We start from the raw sequence: 22302 nt of genomic DNA, 5'->3' as shown, positions 1-22302 counted from the left end.
ACACCATGATGCCGGGTGTTGGCCCTGTGTGCCTCGGTCGTATGCAGTCCTGATTGTGGCGCTCACCTGCACGGCGCCAAACACGCATACGACCATCATTGGCACCAAGGCAGAAGCGACTCTCATCGCTGAAGACGACACGTCTCCATTCGTCCCTCCATTCACGCCTGTCGCGACACTACTGGAGGCGGGCTGCACGATGTTGGGGCGTGAGCGGAAGACGGCCTAACGGTGTGCGGGACCGTAGCCCAGCTTCATGGAGACGGTTGCGAATGGTCCTCGCCGATACCCCAGGAGCAACAGTGTCCCTAATTTGCTGGGAAGTGGCGGTGCGGTCCCCTACGGCACTGCGTAGGATCCTACGGTCTTGGCGTGCATCCGTGCGTCGCTGCGGTCCGGTCCCAGGTCGACGGGCACGTGCACCTTCCGCCGACCACTGGCGACAACATCGATGTACTGTGGAGACCTCACGCCCCACGTGTTGAGCAATTCGGTGGTACGTCCACCCGGCCTCCCGCATGCCCACTATACGCCCTCGCTCAAAGTCCGTCAACTGCACATACGGTTCACGTCCACGCTGTCGCGGCATGCTACCAGTGTTAAAGACTGCGATGGAGCTCCGTATGCCACGGCAAACTGGCTGACACTGACGGCGGCGGTGCACAAATGCTGCGCAGCTAGCGCCATTCGACGGCCAACACCGCGGTTCCTGGTGTGTCCGCTGTGCCGTGCATGTGATCATTGCTTGTACAGCCCTCTCGCAGTGTCCGGAGCAAGTATGGTGGGTCTGACACACCGATGTCAATGTGTTCTTTTTTCCATTTCCAGGAGTGTATGTTACTTCAAGGACAGGTCAGAGCAAGATGTCCTGTAGCGTTTGTAACGCCGGAAATGCATCTCCTCCTATTTCCATCTATTGTACTATAATTTTTTTCCTTGTTTTGTTACCTCAAGATATGACATTTCTGTGTCTTTATATATTGTAATTATTTTACTGTTTGTATGTATATATATATATATATATATATATATATATATATATATATATATATATTTATGCATTTATGTCGATGTATAATTGGTTTGTTTTGTAAATATTATTTGTGTTTTTACGCTGGGTCTTGCCTAGGGAAAACTATGCTATCGAACTAATACATCGATAGGTCGTGTGGAGAACCATAGTGTTTAGGATCTTTGCAGGGCCTTTGCGGATACAGAAAATCTTCGACTGCTGCCCTGGCCAGCACATTCTCCAGATCTCTCACCAATTCAAAACGTCTGGTCAATGGTGGCCGCGCAACTGCTGCGTGGAGCACGGGCAGAGCAGACAGAGTCTGGCTCGAGTAGGGCAGTGGAGCAGGTGTGTTGTGTGACGCTCCCGCGAGTTGCCGCGCTTTCGGGGTTTGGAGCATGTAATTGCGCTCGACTTGATATGATAGTTTCTGACACGGTGTCGCGGACGGGAAGTATTAGCTGGCACACATCGAGAGCCCGTTTGGCCTGGTGACCGTGTCGAGAAGAAGGCGCGCCAACATCCAGCTTTTGCAACAGTGACGGCCGACAATGAGTGGCTGTCGCCACCTCCTCGATTGACGACTTCAAACCTTCAATCAACCAACAAGGAAGACTGGAAGCACGTAAAGTTTTAGAACTGTATGGCAGACCTCAGCTTTTAAAATTGTTGCATCACAACATTACAGCAACTTAGCATGAACCTTTGTAGCTCATTGTCCCAATCGCATTATCAAGCAAGGTTCCTTCCTTTTCCGAAATGAACCCCAGTGTCGTTGAAATTCAGACGCCAGCATTAAAGTAATATCATTCCATTTTAGTGCTTTAATTTCAAAGTTCAGTTAAGGTATTCATAGCTGGCTACAATATTTAGATTACACAAGCACAAATTAAGAGTGCGAATTTTGTTAGCATATTTTAGCTTACCTGTGACTGTAGCTCAGCTTGTTACGTACTAAATTTTACTATTGTTGATTGTTCAGAATCATTTAATTCAAGTTCAAAGTTAAATCTCTTATTTCTAAATTGCGTAGATTCCAGTAGCTTTTGAAATGATTGTTGAGGTAGCCCAAGACTAACCGTATTTTACTGAATTTCGATGTGCTTCAGAAACAAAGCTCACTATTAATTTCAGTCACTAAATTAACTTTCAATTTTCCGGTTTTATTAATTCTTTTGCTAAATTAAGTCAGAGTGTAGCGAAATTTATTACTTCTGACAAACTTTCAGTTTTCACACTACACGTGTCAACCTTCAGTTGCCACGCTTCTAGTGCTAATTATATGTGTAATAACCTTTCTTTTTCAGTTACTGTACTAATTGCCCATAGGACTGGCGACCGTAATTTTCCCCAAATCTCAAATATCTAATTACCGCTAGTTAATTGTTAACGTAACAGCCGCACATTTACTTTCTTTATTAACTTTACCCCTTTTCAAAATTAATTTCCACCAGTTTCAATGGCATTTTTCCTTTCATTTAGATGTAACCCTTTCCTCCCCCTTTACCAACAGATTAGCTTCGGTGACGATTGCTTTTCCCAAATTTCCATTAGGTACACGCGGTTTAATTTTTCACTGTCATTACGGTCGATAAGTGAGGGGGAGGTTACACGTTCATTCCAGTGATCCCAAAGCACCGCTATTTGCGACTTCAGTGGTATCAAGAGATCTCACTGGAGGGCAGGATGGAGGTTGTTGTGTTTTCAGATGAAAGCTGGTTCTGCCTCGGTGCAGTGATGGCCGAGTTGGTTAGGGGGCTAATTGAGGGAGTGCAACCAACCTGTCTACGGGCAAGAGAGACTGGACATACATCTGGGGCTATAGTCTGAGGTGCGATTTCGTATGTCATCAGGAAAGCTGTCGTGGTTATCTAATGAAAAAAATTGAACACGTTCAGCAGTCCTTACGATGTTGCATGGCAACCAGCTTCGGTGCTTCAGTGCTTCTAACTGACGATGAGAGTGTTAACTCCAATCGACAGTAGTCAACATCTATGAACTGTAGCTGTAACAACGGTGTTGTGTATTCAACCGTAAACTACCGAAACGGGTAGCCATACAATAAATAACAACGGTGTTGTGTATTCAACCGTAAACTACCGAAACGGGTAGCCATACAATAAATAACATACACTACTGGCCATTAAAATTGCTACACCAAGCAGGAATGCAGATGATAAACGGGTATTCATTGGACAGATGTATTATACTAGAACTGACATGTGATTACATTTTCACGCAGTTTGGGTGCAGAGATCCCGAAGAATCAGCACCCAGAACAACCACCTCTGGTCGTAATAACGGCCTTGATACGCCTGGGCATTGAGTCAAACAGAGCTTGGATGGCGTGTACAGGTACAGCTGCCCATGCAGCTTCAACACCATACCACAGTTCATCAAGAGTAGTGAGTAGCGTATTGTGACGAGCCTGTTTCTCGGCCACCATTGACCAGAAGTTTTGAATTGGTGAGAGATCTGGAGAATGTGCTGGCCAGGGCAGCAACCGAACGTTTTCTGTATCCAGAAAGGCCCGTACAGGACCTGCAACATTCGGTCGTGCATTATCCTGCTGAAATGTAGGGTTTCGCAGGGACCGAATGAAGGGTAGTGCCACGGGTCGTAACACATCTGAAATGTAAAGTACACTGTTCAAAGTGCCATCAATGTGAACAAGAGGTGACCGAGACTTGTAACTAATGGCACCCCATACCATCTCGCCGGGTGATACGCCAGTATGGCGATGACGAATACACGCTTCCAATGTGCCTACACCGCAATGTCGCCAAACACGGATGCGACCATCCTGTTGCTGTAAACAGAACCTGGATTCCTCCGAAAAAATGACGTTTTGCCATTCGTGCACCCAGGTTCGTCGTTGAGTACACCATGGCAGGCGCTCCTGTCTGTGATGCAGCGACAAGGGTAACCGCAGCCACGGTCTCCGAGCTGATAGTCCACGCTGCTGCAAACGTCGTCGAACTGTTCGTGTAGACGATTGTTGTCTTGCAAACGTCCCCCTCTATTGACTCAGTGATAGAGACGTTTCTGCACGATCCGTTACAGCCATGCAGATAAGATGCCCGTCATCTCGACTGCTAGTGATACGACGCCGTAGGGATCCGGCACGGCGTTCCGTATTATTCTCCTGAACCCATCGATTCGATATTCTGCTAACAGTCATTGGATTTTGACCAACGCGAGCAGCAATGCCCCGATAATATTAACCGCACTCGCGATTGGATACAATCCCACTTTTATCAAAGTCGTAAACGTGATGGTAAGCATTTCTCCTCCTTACACGAGGCATCACAACAAAGTTTCACCAGGCAATGCCGGTCAACTGTTATCTGTGTATGAGAAATCGGTTGGAAACTTTCCTTATGTCAGCACGTCGTAGGTGTCTCCACCGGCGCCAACCTGTGTGAATGCTCTGAAAAGCTAATCATTTGCATATCACAGCATCTTCTTCCTGTCGGTTAAATTTCGCTTCTGTAGCACGTCATCTGCGTGGTGTAGCAATTTTAACGGCAAGTAGTGTAGGAAGTACGGATGTACGCGTTCAATTTTTTTTGACATAGGTGAATGGCTCTCAGACTCCCAATAAGAAGGGTGGACATACAAAAACTGTCGTGGTTATCCCACGCACCTTGACTGCAAGTTCGTATGTCAGTCTGACGATTCGACCTGTTGTGCTGCCATCATGAAAAGCATTCCACAGGGCGTTTTCCAACAGGATACCACTCGCCCAAGATTACCAATTGTCACGTATTGCCTTGACCTGCTCAATCAACAGCTCTGTCTCCAAACGACCCCAAATGGGACATGATTGGACATGAACTGCTTCGTCATCCACAGACTGCATTAAGCAATCCTGTATTGACCGAGCAAGTGAAACAGGCATGGAACTCCCTTGCACAAACTGGCACCAGGCAGCTGCAAAACACAATGATGCACGTTTGCATATTTGTGTTGAACATATTGGCGGTTACACCAGTTATTAATGCGTCAATAGTTCACATTTGCAACTGCTTATTTCGCGTTTACATTAACCAGTGATCTTGCTGTGATAATCACTGAAATATCTAACCTAGACAAAAGTATATCCAAAAGTTCAAAAGTTCATTAGTGTACATTAATTACTTTTTGCTGTTATGATTTTTTTCGGTTGTGGTACGTTAATGTAAATAATTACTATTATAGCTGTAACAATCAGACAGCTCTTTCTTCTTTGTGGCAGTTGTTGCTAAACAAATATTACGTGTTTTTATGTGAGACGTGTTTGCTAAGTAAGTACCGTTTTGAAATTAAAAAAAGACATGCTAAGATAAAAAATTTATTTTTACAGTGGTGATGCAGTGGTTAACAAATCAGGCGGCAGACTTCTCTGAGGAGTGTATTCAAAAAATGGTACAACGTTATGACAAGTGCCTCAATATTGACGGAAATTATGTAGAAAACTAGATTAAGGTACAGGCATTCATGCAAAAATAAAATTATTGAGATATCTTATCACGTCTTTTTTTAATTTCAAAAGGGTACTTACTTAAAAAAACACGCCTTATATCATTTTAATTTTTTCAGGCTCTTATTTATAACTGAATTTCGTTCACATTAGTCATACAAGTAACATGGAGCAATTGAGGAAAACAGAAACGTCCAAGTAGTAGATTTTTCGTAATTTACTGTGTTTTCATTACAAATTGTCTGTAACAAACCTTGCCGCGCGGGATTAGCCGAGCGGTCTGAGGCGCTGCAGTCATGGACTGCGCGGCTCGACCTGGCGGAGGTTCGAGTCCTCCCTCGGGAATGGGTGTGTGTGTGTGTGTGTGTGTGCCTTAGGATAATTTAGGTTGAGTAATGTCTAAGCTTAGGGACTGATGACCTTGGCAGTTAAGTCCCATACGATTTCACACACATTTGAACATTTTTTTTGTAACAAACCTTGCTATTTTTGGACTATCAAAAGTTGATTGCCGCGTTGGGTTCAAATGGTTCAAATGGCTCCGACCACTATGGGACTTAACTTTTAAGGTCATCAGGCCATTAGAACATAGAACTACTTGAACCTAACTAACCTAAGGACATCACACACATAGATGCCCGAGGCAGGATTCGAACCTGCGACCGGCCGGCGGTAGTGGTCGAGCGGTTCTAGGCGCTACAGTCCGGAACCGCACGACCGCTGCGGTCGCAGGTTCGAATCCTGCCTCGGGCATGGATGTGTGTGATGTCCTTAGGGTAGTTAGGTTTAAGTAGTTCTAAGTTCTAGGGGAGTTGTGACCTCAGATGTTAAGTCCCATAGTGCTCAGAGCCATTTTTTTTAACCTGCGACCGTAGCGGTCGCGCGGTTCCAGACTGTAGCGCCTAGAACCGCTCGGCCACCCCGGCGGGCCCAGGTTGGGGTTTCATATAAATCGAGTGAAGCTTTTATCGCTATCAAACGAATGCCAAGTATTCCGTTGCAATGGCTGTAGGTCGTAAGTACGGCATGAATGATAATGTTTGGGGGTATCTGGAGAGTAAATTCGAGTGAATGAAGTGCACGTTGTTGTACTTTGCTGTGTGTTGATTAAGAAGTAGCTGTAAGCGTATTGGTTACTTCTGGAACAGAGAGAGTTGGTTCTTGGGTTGGGGTATCGTATAAGTCAATTGAATCCTTTTACGGCCACCTACCGAACGCCAAGCGTTGCATTTCAGGGCCTGTAGATCGTGTAACGTACGCTTGCGGAAGGGTACTCGAGGTAGCTGCGCAGTGCGTCGCGCCGCAGACGGGCTTGGGGGCTGGCTCGCTGTGTGGTTGGCGAACTACTCACTTGTTGTAGAGGACGATGTCTGGCCGCCAGATGTGGTCGGAGGGCACGTGCAGCATGTGGACGCCGCCGTACTCCTTGGGCTCCCACCGCAGCTTGTAGTCGTACCACGACTGCCAACACACAGAGCAGTCGAGACAGGCGCGCCAGGACTCTCACAGAGACTGGTGACGGCGGGGTGCTGGGCTGGGGGGGGGGGGGGGGAATCGCTACTGTGGCAGGGGAGGGAGGGGCAGGGAATACACAAAATAAGGAAAGCAGTACAACGCACTTCCCGAAACCACCTCACAAAATCGACATCAAAGACTTGAAAATGGTAGGCGTGTGGAGTGTCCAAAATACAGGGTGGTCCATTGATAGTGACCGGGCCAAATATCTCACGAAAAAACTACAAAGAACGAAACTCGTCTAGCTTGAAGGGGGGAACCAGATGGCGCTATGCTTGGCCCGCTAGATGACGCTGCCTTAGGTCAAACGGATATCAACTGCGTTTTTTTTTAAATAGGAACCCCCCATTTTTTATAATATATTCGTGCAGCTGAGTGGTCAGCGCGACGGACTGTCAATCCTAAGGGCCCGGGTTCGATTCCCGGATGGGTAGGCGATTTTCTCCGCTCAGAGACTGGGTGTTGTCCTAATCATCATCATTTCATCCCCATCGACGCGCAGGTCGCCGAAGTGGCGTCAAATCAAAAGACTTGCACCAAGCGAACGGTCTACCCGACGGCAGGCCCTCGCCACACGACATTATTATTTATTCCGCCAGTGCGGACGGTATTTGCTTTGTGATACGTTACCCGTGTTAAAATGGACCGTTTACCAATGACGGAAAAGGTCAATATCGTGTTGATGTATGGCTATTGTGATCAAAATGCCCAATGGGCGTGTGCTATGTATGCTGCTCGGTATCCCGGACGTCATCATCCAAGTGTCCGGACCGTTCGCCGGATAGTTACGTTATTTAAGGAAACAGGAAGTGTTCAGCCACATGTGAAACGTCAACCACGACCTGCAACAAATGATGATGCCCAAGTAGGTGTTTTAGGTGCTGTCGCAGCTAATCCGCACAACACTAGCAGACAAATTGCGCGGGAATCGGGAATCTCAAATACGTCGTTGTTGAAAATGCTACATCAACATCGATTGCACCCGTACCATATTTCTATGCACCAGGAATGGCATGGCGACGACTTTGAACGTCGTGTACAGTTCTGCCACTGCGCACAAGAGAAATTACGGGACGATGACAAATTTTTTGTACGCGTTCTATTTAGCGACGAAGCGTCATTCACCAACAGCGGTAACGTAAACCGGCATAATATGCTCTATAGGGCAACAGAAAATCCACTATGGCTACGACGAGTGGAACATCACCGACCTTGGCGGGTTAATGTAAGGTGTGGCATTTTGGGAGGAAGGATAATTGGCCCCCATTTTACCGATGGCAATCTAAATGGTGCAATGTATGCTGATTTACTACGTAATGTTCTACCGATGTTACTACAAGATGTTTCACTGCATGACAGAATGGCGATGCACTTCCAACATGATGGATGTCCGGCACATAGCTCCCGTGCGGTTGAAGCGGTATTGAATAGCGTATTTCACGACAGGTGGATCGGTCGTCGAAGCACCATACCATGGCCCGCACGTTCACCGGATCTGATGTCCTCGGATTTCTTTCTGTGGGGAAAGTTGAAGGATATTTGCTATCGTGATCCACGCCTGACGACATGCCTCAGCGCATTGTGAATGCTTGTGCGAACATTACGGAAGGCGAACTACTCGCTGTTGAGAGGAATGTCGTTACACATATTGCCAAATGCATTGAGGTTGATAGACATCATTTTGAGCATGTGTTGCATTAATGTGCTATTTACAGGTAATCACAGTGTAACAGCATGCGTTCCCACAAATTATAAGTTCATAAAGGTGGATGTATCACATTGGAACAACCGAAATGAAATGTACAAACGTACCTACGTTATGTACTTCAATTTAAAAAACCTACCTGTTACCAAGTGTTCGTCTAAAATTGTGAGCCATATGTTTGTGACTATTACAGCGCCATCTATCACAAAGCGAAAAAAGTGGACCAACTAAAGCATTCATATTTCTTTACGTACTACACGATGATGTATTAAAAAATGGGGTTCCTATTTTAAAAGAAAACAAAAAAACCCAGTTGATATCCGTTTGACCTATGGCAGCACCATCTAGCGGGCCAACCAAAGCGCCATCTGGTTCCCCCCTTCAAGGTAGACAAGTTTCGTTCTTTGTAGTTTTTTTCGTTTGACGCTTATTTCGTGAGATATTTGGCCCGGTCACGATCAATGGACCACCCTGTGGAGACGTTGTTAGTAAAAATCTAGTTCTTCACAACTTACTTCAAATTTTACACGATACACTAATAAACATTTGGACAGACATAGGCTACATATTTCTAATATATATAATATTGTAATATATAGATACACACATATGATATGTAAAGGGGCGTAGATCTCGTAAAGTTCTTGACTGCTTAATTCTAAGTTTTCACGATCTGCAATAACATCATGATTATGTAGTGCATTAACAACCTTTTTTTCACGAAACTCAAATATTGTATAAGGTTTCGGGACTGCAACCGGATGATGTTGACTTCTTGCCGCGATATTTTGGCTGGCAACTGTTCAGCCATTTTCAGGTAAGTGTCTGCCACTGGAGAATGTTAGTTCACGGTGTCGGCTTTACAGCAAAAATTGGCGTGGAGACGCTTGTGCATTGGTGGCCGTCACAGGGGCACCCTCTATCGAAATCCGCGCCCTTTGCAAACATTGTTCCATCTGTAGCGCGCAGACGCATGCGGAAAGGGGAAACTGCGGGTCCACCTTCTGTCGGAACACGCGCTTGCAGCGCTAAAAAAAGAAGTATGTCACCAGACGTGCCATTATGAATAAAATATTTTCTCTAAAACGAAATTAAAGAGATCACCGGATCCCAAGCCTTGGCCAGCTGAAAGCCACCATCATTTATATTTGTGCTAGCCGTATGTCCACAGATTCTTTAATTAACGAATCCAAATAGGATCTCGCCGGGGCCGCGATTTTGGTGGCAGAATATTACACAGTGTGTCCTGTGGTAATACAATGCTCAGCTACGGTCGACTTACTGGACTGCGAAAGTAGAGTGTGGCGCTCATGTTTTACGCACCTGCCATGTACTGTGCGTATCGTGTGACCTATGTAAGCTTTGTCCCGCTGGGGAGGAATTTTATAATTCCAGCCTTCCACAGTCCCAGATCATCCTTTTCCGAACCGATAAGAGCACTGATATTCACCGCTGGTCGGAAGATTTGCTTTAATTTTATATTTCCTTTGCGTCCTGTCTAAGTTAGACGACAGCCTCCGATGTATGGAATAAAAATAAATGTACGGATAGATGTAGGCTACATATTTTTAACACATATGTTAAATCGCATATAAAGGGGAATCGTTGTTTGGAAAAATCTCCAGAATTTCTTAATCCATTTACGTCACGATTTTACATGATACTCTAATAAACATTTGGGCAGACGCAGGATATAACACTGACGTACCTTCATTGGTTAAGCTATGCTTTGAGCCTTTATCCACAAGAGTTGATAAACGAACATACTGGAAAGACGTATTGTCCCGGAGCTAAAAATCAGTGAAAGAAATACGCAACGAGACTGCGAAAACAGCAGCAAGTGAATTAGATTATCACTAACCTTCATTAAAACGAATAGCTATCAGACTCTGACATATTTTGGTCGTCCGACTTTTGGGCATATCCCATATTGTATGGTGCGAGGGTAAACGAGCAAATCGAAAAACGACTTTAAGGCGAGCTTTGTTGAGATTGTTAAACAGATAACCGCTGTCTCAATATTTATCGCAGCAGAAGTCCGCAATAATGCACTTTGAAGTACAGTGGACCCGAGGACGTAAAAAATAGGACAAGTGCGAATAGGAGTCGCACTTCGAGGGTTCCGTACATTCTTAATTATGTATATAAATCCATGTATATGTATATAAATCCATACCGTGAATCGAGAAATTCGACGATTTTTTCCCTGTTATCGAGATCGATACTGGCACGATATCTGTCCGGAGAAATCCAAGACTTTCGACAATCTGTTAACTTTAAATTTTTTGAGTTATTTCGCATTCGCTATTGTAATTTTTCATTTATTTTTGTTCGATTAACATGTTTTGCTAACTAGCACTTTGAAGATGTGTTGACTGCTGTAGTCTCTGCTGTGATTACTTGAAAGTGACACACACAGTGGTTACGGTTACTTCAAGCCACACCACAAGTTGGGAAACGGGGCCAAATTTCTTGCAGTTAACTGTCGAGTTGAGATTTTCACAAATGTTTTATTCGTATCTTACAGAAACTAGCAGTACGGCAACAAACAGCTTTTTAAACAGGCCGCTAACGGCAATCAAGTAATTTATAGCAATACAATATTTTTTAAAAAAACCAGAAGCTAGCAGTACGGCAATAAACTACCTTTTCAAATACGCCGCTAACGCCAATCAAAGTAATTTACAGCAATACAACAATTTTTTAAAAAATTTAAAGAACATTAGTAAACAGGCTACTAAAGTAAATACAGAACTTTGTTAATAAAGTACGGTGAGGTACTGAAGCTAGCAACACCGTCATTAAAAAAAAATTAAACAGGTCTCAGCAAACACACGATTAATGGCAATAAAGGGAATTTACAAACTTGGAGGAATTTAAAAAAAACTTAAACAAAAGTGTCCTGGAATATCATTAGAACATAGTAGATATGACGGACCCGTGTAAGGCGGACACAAATCACCCACTCAGGGATGCTCAGGCTAGGCAGAATACTGAGCAATTTAAATACGCTGGTAAACACAATTGCCACTCCCAGACTGGTCACTGGACCGACTTTTAGCCAGCGAAAACTTGTTATAAGATGGCTTAACTTGCTGACAGAATTAGAGCTAACCTCGTGCAAGGAAACACTACACCACACAGTCCTGAATGAGCGACCACATGATCAACCAACAAAAGGCATGAATTTACTCATAACACTCGACAGAATAGCGAAACAACTAAACTGCCAAACCTACACCTCCCATCGGACAGTAACGAGAGGAGAAGGAAAGGTCACTGTCTTCAATTACACCGGTGCCAGAGACAGGAAACCCGGTCGCCGGAGGCCACAAGGCAGAAGAGACGCTGGTTACACAAAATTGTTACTTAATGATTAAACCTTCCACGAACTTAACTTGCAGTTATGCTCGAACAGGCAGTACACGACCTCCGATGGCAAGGATCCACACATCCGTCCGCGCACGCGTCGCCAGTGTACCTAACACGCCACGGTCACGCGACAACACGCTCTGTCACCGGAGTTCACGTCTTCTCTGCATTGTTGACGGGTAGTGACTGCTCCTTCATGTTAGGTGTCTCCTTTTAAGCTCCAGTGTTGGCACGGAGGATTTAAAGAAGCTTGTTAACGTCCCACCAAGGCGAAATCAACAGCAACTACACGTGGGGCGATTCAGTATACAACCTACACGCAGGGAGCTCATTCGTCAACTCGACCCGCTCGTTACACACAACCGACATACATCCCGTGGCGACTCGGTACAACCGCCCACGCCTGCTTCGCGCTGGAGAGCCACACAGCCCTCCCGTGTCCACCACACTCTCTGCGCGCAACGCCCCTACTTCCGCGCCACCACACGAGGTTACAACCGGTCAAATCTCCCACTTCCTCCACAGCAATTTTCCGGAAGCAAAAACGTAGATATCGATAGCAGAGGGAAAAGACAACCAAGCAGCCACTTAATGACAGACAACATATCAAAGAAACATGCCAGGGGAAGAAAAGGAGAACCAATGCAATCTAAACTTAATGTGTAGCACGAGTCGATACACGGCTCAGAAAGATTTGACGGAAGCCAACAGAGAAGTAAAAGATACATCCGGGCATAGGGCTCTTGTTGTTACGCGAGTTGTTCTGTGGAACGCTTCAATGGATATGTAGTAGGCTATTGATACCTCGTCCCAAACAATTAAGTCTGATCGTGCATCAGTTACGAGTATTATTTTGCTTTGAAACATTACACATTCTGGACGTATCGTAAGCGTAGACTGTCGGGGAATGTTTTTAAGGAGAATGAGCCGGCATTGCGCCTTACGCCTGTCATCGCTAGATGGCAAAGACATTGTTTTCACAGCGACGGAGAAATTCACTTTATCGCAGCATGAAATATGTGTAAATTATACACAGAGAGCCACCTCGTGAATCACCGGACCTATTACTGAAACCGAGATAAAACTCTTTACAATAGTTCCTGAAATTTTTAACAGATTGCGAATACCATGTAAGTTTCTATTCGCGAAGAAGTATTTTTGATGTCATATAATTACAGATGAACGATTTTTTCCTTTATTTGTACTGTGTGAAACTGTGGTGTGCGTACTGTAAGACCTTCCATACACACACCATCAGATTATTTGACTTGTCGTTCTAATGAAGTAGGCGAGTGTCAGCAATATGTCTCGTGGTCTTAATGTGGCGTATTTATCTTCTGCCGTTAGGTCAGACGATAGAAATGCCACTTGCACGCTTAGAGTAGCAGATTGACAGGGGCCAACTTTAAACAGAACTTGATTAATTTTCACACACATTTATTAAAATAATAAAAAGCATAGACATTACGTAACTTGATTCTGGATGCTGTTTACAATTGACAATCTGAAGTTCCTTTGGTCTTGGTATGTTAATCTTATTCTCACATATCTCTTATACTTGACAAAGTTTCTATTCATTTATCTTCATGACTATGTACAGGAATATGATAATCTTATTAGGCGCAGACTGAAACTTGACTATAGACTGGTACTGACTAATGCAGACTGGTACTGACTAATGCAGACAAATGCAGACTGACTAATCGGAGGTCTGTACACTTGTTATAATACCTCGCGCATTCAGGTATCACAGCGCGAGTGTGATCCGTGAGGAGAAAAGGTCCTACGTTAGCAGCAATCTCATTGGCTGCATTACATATTAATACGCGGATTGGCTGCATTACATATTAATACGCGGATTGGCGGAAGCAGAATTTGGTCCGTCTCTAAGGCAGCGCCATCTCGTGGTGCGGAGACGGACGAGCGCTGCGCCTGCACTGTTGTGGTTAGCGGGGCGCACTCTAGTGGGAAAGTTGTGTACGCGCTGACTACACGGAACTATGTACACAACAGAAACCTTACTTCTTGTCAAATTTTATGAGTCTTGGTGACCGGGAGGTACCTTATAGGTTTTGATGAGGGAGTTTCTGAGAATTAGACAACAGGCGTATCTTTTTATTGCATTGCCTTAGAGGCTTAAGTCTTTAGACTGCCAGGAGAACGTAGATCTTATTATGTGACATAAATTTCATCTTGATACTGCCACCCTTTCCTAAGAGAAAGGGGTGTTACTAATCGAACGGATACAAAGATGGACAACAAAGTGATCTTGTGAAGGGTTCCGTTTTTACCGGCTAAGATACAGAGTCATAAAAATGATGTCGAATGTATTCCTGAAATACTGGAAAGCATTCACAATTTTATGTCAATGATCTATTGTTTCCAGTCCTTTAAAAACCGCTCAATCGTGAAAACATATTCGTAAACAGTGTTTTTATTTTAAAATTTTTATTTTAAAATAACTATTGCGTAACGTCCTCGGTGATCATAGTCTGGAAACGAGAGAGTATAAAATGGTTCTGATACCTCTTGACAGTGGAATACATGTACTGGTACTATTGTTGATGAAACTGTGGGGTAGGCAACTTTCATCAGTCATGGTATAGACCAAAACAAGGCGCTGAGTCATGGATGTGCGGCTGGTCCCGGTGGAGATTCGAGTCCTCCCTCGAGCATGTGTGTGTGTGTTTGTCCTTAGGATAATTTAGGTTTAGTAGTGTGTAAGCTTAGGGACTGATGACCTTAGCAGTTAAGTCCCATAAGATTTCATACACATTTGAACCAAAACAAGGATAAAAGGTTATTAAACATGAGCACTAAAACGCATATCTCAAGAACTACAAGCAATTGTTCCTTAAAAGTGGTGTGTAGCACAGTAGAGAAAATGAACAAGTGATCATAGCTCTAACATTCGACTCTGCCGCTTCTTGGTCCCTTACCTCAAATGGACACATTTATCCTCCTCAATCATTTCTGAATGTCTGTAATTTTATTACCGTTTAAAACTCACCAAAGCGACATAGATAAAAATCTGGAAATTTGTGGTAAGGTCTTATGGGACTAAACTACTTAAGTCATTGGTCCCTAAGCCTACTGTTGTGTACATAGTTCCTCATAGTCAGCACGTACACAACTTTCCCACTAGAGTGCGCCTCGCTAAGCACAACAGCGCAGGCGCAGAGCTCGTCCGTCTCTGCACTCCGAGATGGCGCTGCCTTAGAGACGGACCAAATTCTGCTTCCGCCGATCCGCGTATTAATATGTAATGCAGCCAATGAGATTGTTGCTAACGTAGAACCTTTTCTCCTCGCGGATCACACTCGCGCAGTGATACCTGAACGCGTGAGGTATTATAACGAGTGTACAGACCTCCAATTAGCCAGTCTGCATTTGTCTGTAGTCAAGTTTCAGTCTGCGCCTAATTAAGATTATCATATTCCTGTACATAGCCATGAACATAAATGTGTAGACTTTTTTGTCAAGTATCAGAGATATGTGAGAATAAGATTAACGTACCAAGACCAAAGGAACTTCAAATTGTCAATTGTAAATAGCATCCAGAACCAAGTTAAGTAGTTTTTAGGCTTGTTATTATTTTAATCATGTTCTGTTTAAAGTTGGTCACTGTCAATCTGCTACTCTAAGTGTGCCAGTGGCAATTCTATCGTCTGACCTAACGGCAGAAGATAAACACTACACGATAAGACCATGAGACATATTGTTGACACTCGCCTACTTCGTTAGAGCGACATGTCAAATAATCTGATGGTGTGTGTTTGCACAACACATATACACATTACTTAACCTAACTTAAACTAACTGACGCTATGGACAACACACACACCCATGGGCGAGGGAGGACTCGAACCTCCGACGGGGAGAAGTTTTTATTTTAAATTCAGAACTCCTATCGGCTCATTTCTACATGGAACACTAGGCTTTGGGGTGTGTGTCCCACCAAAGCTTGGTCGTAAGACGTGGCATACAGTAAAACGATCTCGTGTAACAAGAAGAAAAATCTACAAGCGCGTGTCAGAAGTCGAGAAGTGCAGGACCGTGGCCTGTTATGGCTGTCGTCCTGAGGCTGCTGCTCGTACTCGTCGAGATCGGAATGTTTGAGACGGGAATAGGGTAACGAACGATTCAGGAGGGCCGCCATATTGAACGCTGTATGCGACCTTACCGGCCCAAGCGACTAGCGCCCGAGGGGACTGACATGTTGTTCAGTCTGCAGTGCAGGATCGTACAGCTACATCATGTACAGTGAGGAAAGGGGCTTGTCTCCAGTAAGACGAGTATCCACTCAGACAGAGGGATAAATTCTGTCCGACTGTTAGTACGTCAACCACCGCCGCGGCTTCGCTTCAAGCGGCAGTAAGAGAAGGTGTGTCGACAGTGGCGCCAAATCTTTGCGTACATCTCGGTGGTCGTATCAACATGTGGAGGGTCGGAGCAAATCAACGCTGCCAGACGTCGTACAGATCCAGTGATGGAATGGTGTACCACTGGGTACTGTTTATCCATCCAGAAAGTAAGGGAACAGCAGAGCGAAATTTTATAGGATCCGACAGAACGGCGTTGGTGAAGCACACGGAAGTATCGACACGAGGCAACCGCTACCGTAAACATTTCGACAAATTACCTTGTGGATGACATCAGAAGTTCACTGAGGCTTTTTGCGGATTATGCTGTTTAATATCGGGAGGTTGCAACAATGGAAAATTGTACTGAAATGCAGGAGGATCTGCAGCGAATTGACGCATGGTGCAGGGAATGGCAATTGAATCTGAATGTAGACAAGTGTAATGTGCTGCGAATACATAGAAAGATAGATCCCTTATCATTTAGCTACAAAATAGCAGGTCAGCAACTGGAAGCGGTTAATTCCATAAATTATCTGGGAGTAGGCATTAGGAGTGATTTAAAATGGAATGATCATATAAAGTTGATCGTCGTTAAAGCAGATGCCAGACGGAGATTCATTGGAAGAATCCTAAGGAAATGCAATCCGAAAACAAAGGAAATAGGATACAGTACGCCTGTTTGCCCACTGCTTGAATACTGCTCAGCAGTGTGGGATCCGTACCAGATAGGGTTGATAGAAGAGATAGAGAAGATCCAACGGAGAGCAGCGCGCTTGCAGGATCATTTAGTAATCGCGAAAGTGTTATGGAGATGATAGATAAACTCCATTGGAAGACTCTGGAAGAGAGATGCTCAGTAGCTCGGTACGGGCTTTTGTTGAAGTTTCGAGAACATACCTTCACCGAGGAGTCAAGCAGTATATTGCTCCCTCCTACATATATCTCGTGAAGAGACCATGAAGATAAAATCAGAGAGATTAGAGCTCACACAGAGGCATACCGACAATCCTCCTTTCCACGAACAATATGAGACTGGAATAGAAGGGAGAACCGATAGAGGTACTCAAGGTACCCTCCGCCACACACCGTCAGGTGGCTTGCGGAGTATGGATGTAGATGTAGATGTAGATACTGTTAGTCGTTCACAAGACTGCGACACCATCACTTCTGTGTATGAGTGTGAGCAATCTGTGCGGAAAAGCGTTAGACGAGTGCAGACCAACCTGCCGCCATTACTCTCCTGACATTATGCAAGAAATGCTAACGAGGAAGCAGCAACCTATATCAGGGGTTTGACGAACCAGATAGGACACTGAAACAAATTTGTTAAAATCTTTCTAAAGGCAGGATCGCATAAAGGTATTTCTTTATTTAAAACAACCGCTTTCGACAGACTTTAGTTGTTATCGTCAGGTCTCAAAAAAACCTTCTTCTTATGAAACGTCTTCATTTTAAGCTGGACCTCACGCCAAGTTGTCATGTGGATTAAAAACAGTATAATATAAAAGGTTGGGCTACAAATTTCCTACTAGAAAAGGCAGTATATGGAAAACAAACCTGTAAATTATCTCCCCATTACTGCTCAATGCGGGAAAGTTGCAGAAGCTGCCCACTTCAGATATCTGGGAGAGAGAATTCAACCATCAGGGCTGAACTCAATAGCCAATAAAGATAGAATCTTAACATTACAAAAAGTATATTCGCTCACTTGGAATCACTATAATAAGAAATCTATTTCTGACAATGCGAAACTAAGGAATTACAGCACAGTAGTCCTACCAGAAGCACTTGATGCTGCAGAAACTACAGTGATTCATGGTCATATAAGATAGAGATTGAAAAGCAGGAAAAAAAATTGAGAGGAAAGTATATGAACCAGTGTTTTGGTAAGGAATTTGGATGAAGAGATCAACGAGAGACATTTACAAAGACATAGAAACACTAACAGACATCATTAGAAAGAGAAGGATGAAATTTTATGGACATATCAGCAGGATGAATAAAAGCAGGCTCACAAGACAAATCTTTGAGATAGAAAACAAGAGCAAAAACAAGACAAAGTGGATCACTGAAGCAGAAGAAGACATTAAAGAACTGGGGATCACACAAGACAACATAAACAATAGAGAACAGTTTAGAAACATCATAAAGAAACACACACTTGAACAAGATCATATGGAGAATAGAACGGGAAAAAGATGGTCGGAAGAACGCAAGAGAGAACGCAGTGAACGTATGAAGAGAATTTGGGAAGAAAAAAGAAAGAAGAAGAAATCATGACTACTCAAGTTCATACGCTCTCTCAGAAGGGAATGGTCGAAAATATTATTATTAATATTAGGTTGTCATAACCAAAATTTAAAACGAATACGTTTCGTAAGGAAAAGTTTTTTAACACCTGAAGATAATGGAATGGTCTATCGAAATCGGTTGTTTTAAATAAAGAAATACTTGTGCCATCTTGGCTCTAGAAGGTTTTTAGCAAATAGAACAGATCGCTTCTTCTTCTGTCTTCTCAAAGTGAGAAAATTTAACCGAAAGTAGGATTATACAGGCAGCCGATTGGTCATAACTGGTAGGTAGATTGAGCTATGTTTCGACACCTACTAGGGGCGTCTTCATTAGAATGAAAATATGATAAGTCGAAAAATTACATTGCTAAAAAGGAATGGTCAGAAGTTAGAGTAACTATGCCCATGAAACAAAGCAAGTGGAGCAGAACAGAGGACCACTGACAACTCATGAAGAGCAGGACTGATTTGGTCATGACATATGACCTCAAAAAGAAGTGTCTCTCATCAGCGCCATAAAACTCGTCAGGCTAGAGTCAGGCGATCAGTAGGATCGGTGGCGGTCGTGTTATTCGAACTGGGTTCTCCAATTGTTTTACGAGGTGCATTCAAGTTCTAAGGCCTCCGATTTTTTTTCTCCGGACTGGAAAGAGATAGAAACATGCGCATTGTTTTAAAATGAGGCCGCGTTCATTGTCAATACGTCCCAGAGATCGCAGCACCGTACGGCAGATGGAATTTTACCGCCAGCGGCGAGAATGAGAACTGTCTTAAATACTTAAAATGGCGACGTTTTCCTTACTTGAACAGCGTGCAATCATTCGTTTTCTGAATTTGCGTGGTGTGAAACCAATTGAAATTCATCGACAGTTGAAGGAGACATGTGGTGATGGAGTATTGGATGTGTCGAAAGTGCGTTCGTGGGTGCGACAGTTTAATGAAGGCAGAACATCATCATGTGACAACAAACCAAAACAACCTCAGGCTCGCACAAGCCGGTCTGATGACATGATCGAGAAAGTGGAGAGAATTGTTTTGGGGGATCGCCAAATGACTGTTGAACAGATGGCCTCCAGAGTTGACATTTCTGTGGGTTCTGTGCACACAATCCTGCATGACGACCTGAAAATGCGAAAAGCGTCATCCAGGTGGGTGCCACGAATGCTGACGGACGACAACACGGCTGCCCGTGTGGCACGTTGCCCAGCAATGTTGACAGCAACGACAGCATGAATGGGACTTTCTTTTCGTCGGTTGTGACAATGGATGAGACGTGGATGCCATTTTTCAATCCAGAAACAAAGCGCCAGTCAGCTCAATGGAAGCACACAGATTCACCGCCACCAAAAAAATTTCGGGTAACCGCCAGTGCTGAAAAAATGATGGTGTCCATGTTCTGGGACAGCGAGGGCGTAATCCTTACCCATTGCGTTCCAAAGGGCACTACGGTAACAGGTGCATCCAACGAAAATGTTTTGAAGAACAAATTCCTTCCTGCACTGCAACAAAAACGTCCGGGAAGGGCTGCACGTGGCTGTTTCACCAAGACAACGCACCGGCACATCGAGCTAACGTTACGCAACAGTTTCTTCGTGATAACGACTTTGAAGTGATTCCTCATGCTCCCTACTCACCTGACCTGGCTCCTAGTGACTTTTGGCTTTTGCCAACAATGAAAGACACTCTCCGTGGCCGCACATTCACCAGCCATGCTGCTATTGCCTCAGCGATTTTCCAGTGGTCAAAACAGACTCCCAAAGAAGCCTTCGCTGCTGCCATGGAATCATGGCGTCAGCGTTGTGAAAAATGTGTACGTCTGCAGGGCGATTACGTCGAGAAGTAACGCCAGTTTCATCGATTTCGGGTGAGTAGTTAATTAGAAAAAAAAAATCGGAGGCCTTAGAACTTGAATGCACCTCGTAGTGTAACATCTTGTGTATGAGCTTGTTACAGTTCTGGCCAAACTCCTGCCACCTTACGAGATGACCACTGAGCCGTGGCCACAGATGATACGAGACAAACTCCAGCAGCAGTGACCACTGATGAGTAGTCCAGAGACCGTTAAAAATGGTTCTAAGCACTACGGGGCTTAACATCTCAGCTCATCAGTCACCTGGACTTAGAACTACACTACTGGCCATTAAAATTGCTACACCACGAAGATGACGTGCTACAGACGCGAAATTTAACCGACAGGAAGAAAATGCTGTAATATGCAAATGATAAGCTTTTCAGAGCATTCACACAAGGTTGTCGCCGGTGGCGACACCTACAACGTGCTGACATGAGGAAAGTTTCCAACCGATTTCTCATACACAAACAGCAGTTGACCGGCGTTGCCTGGTGAAACGTTGTTGTCATGCCTCGTGTAAGGAGGAGAAATGCATACCATAACGTTTCCGACTATTATAAAGGCCGAATTGCCGCCTATCGCGATTGCGGTTTATCGTATCGCGACATTGCTGCTCGCGTTGGTAGAGATCCACTGACTGTTAGCAGAATATGGAATCGGTGAGTTCAGGAGGGTAATACGGAACGCCGTGCTGGATCCCAACTGCCCCGTATCACTAGCAGTCGAGATGACAGGCATCTTATCCGCACGGCTGTAACGAATCGTGCGGCCACGTCTCCATCCCTGAGTCAACATATGGGGACGTTTGCAAGACAACAACCATCTGCACGAACAATTCGACGAAGTTTGCAGCAGCATGGACTATCAGCTCGGAGACCATGGCTGCTGTTACCCTTGACACCGCATCACATATAGGAGCGCTTGCGATGGTGTACTCAACGACGAACCTGGGTGCACGAATGGCAAAACGTCATTTTTCGGATGAATCCAGGTTCTGTTTACAGCATCATGATGGTCGCATCCGTGTTTGGCGACTTCACGGTGAACGCACATTGGAAGCGTGTATTCGTCATCGCCATACTGGCGTATCACCCGGCGCGATGGTATGGGGTGCTATTCGTTACACGTTTCTGTCACGTCTTGTTCGCATTTGACGTCACTTTGAACAATGGGCGTTATATTTCAGATGTGTTACGACGCGTGGGTCTACCCTTCATTCGAATCCCTACATTTCAGCAGGATAATGCACGACCGCATGTTGCAAGTCCTGTACGGGGCTTTCTGGATACAGAAAATGTTCGACTGCTGCCCGGACCAGCACATTCTCCAGATCTCTCACCAATTGAAAACGTCTTGTCAATGGTGGCCGAGCAACTGGCTCGTCACACTACACCAGTCAGTACTCTTGATGAACTGTGGTATCGTGTTGAAGCTGCACGGGCAGCTGTACCTGTACACGCCATCCAAGCTCTGTTTGACTCAATGCCCAGGCGTATCAAGGCCGTTGTTACGGCCAGTGGTGGTGGTTCTGGGTGCTGATTTCTCGGGATCTGTGCACCCAAATTGCGTGAAAATGTAATCACATGTCAGTTCTAGTATAATATATTTGTCCAATGAATTCCCGTTTATCATCTGCATTTCTTCTTGCTGTAGCAATTTTAATGACCAGTAGTGTACTTAAACCTAACTAACCTAAGGACATCACACACATCCATGCCCGAGGCAGGAT

General features: G+C 44.5%; 1 protein-coding gene across 1 annotated transcript in view; it reads right to left on the bottom strand.

Annotated features, from left to right (window-relative positions):
- The window catches only part of LOC124552712 (acetylcholine receptor subunit alpha-like), a 699835-nt gene that overhangs the window by 322133 nt on the left and 355400 nt on the right, over positions 1-22302 (bottom strand). The window contains exon 3 of the mRNA XM_047127053.1: positions 6826-6935. Within this exon, the coding sequence (XP_046983009.1) occupies positions 6826-6935 (110 nt within the window). The remainder of the gene's footprint in view (positions 1-6825; positions 6936-22302) is intronic.

The sequence above is a fragment of the Schistocerca americana genome, chromosome 10 (genome assembly GCF_021461395.2).
Source record: "Schistocerca americana isolate TAMUIC-IGC-003095 chromosome 10, iqSchAmer2.1, whole genome shotgun sequence".
In the NCBI taxonomy this organism is placed as follows: domain Eukaryota; kingdom Metazoa; phylum Arthropoda; class Insecta; order Orthoptera; family Acrididae; genus Schistocerca; species Schistocerca americana.
The sequence above is the reverse complement of the archived record's forward strand: the minus strand, read 5'-3'. Positions and strand labels throughout refer to the sequence as shown.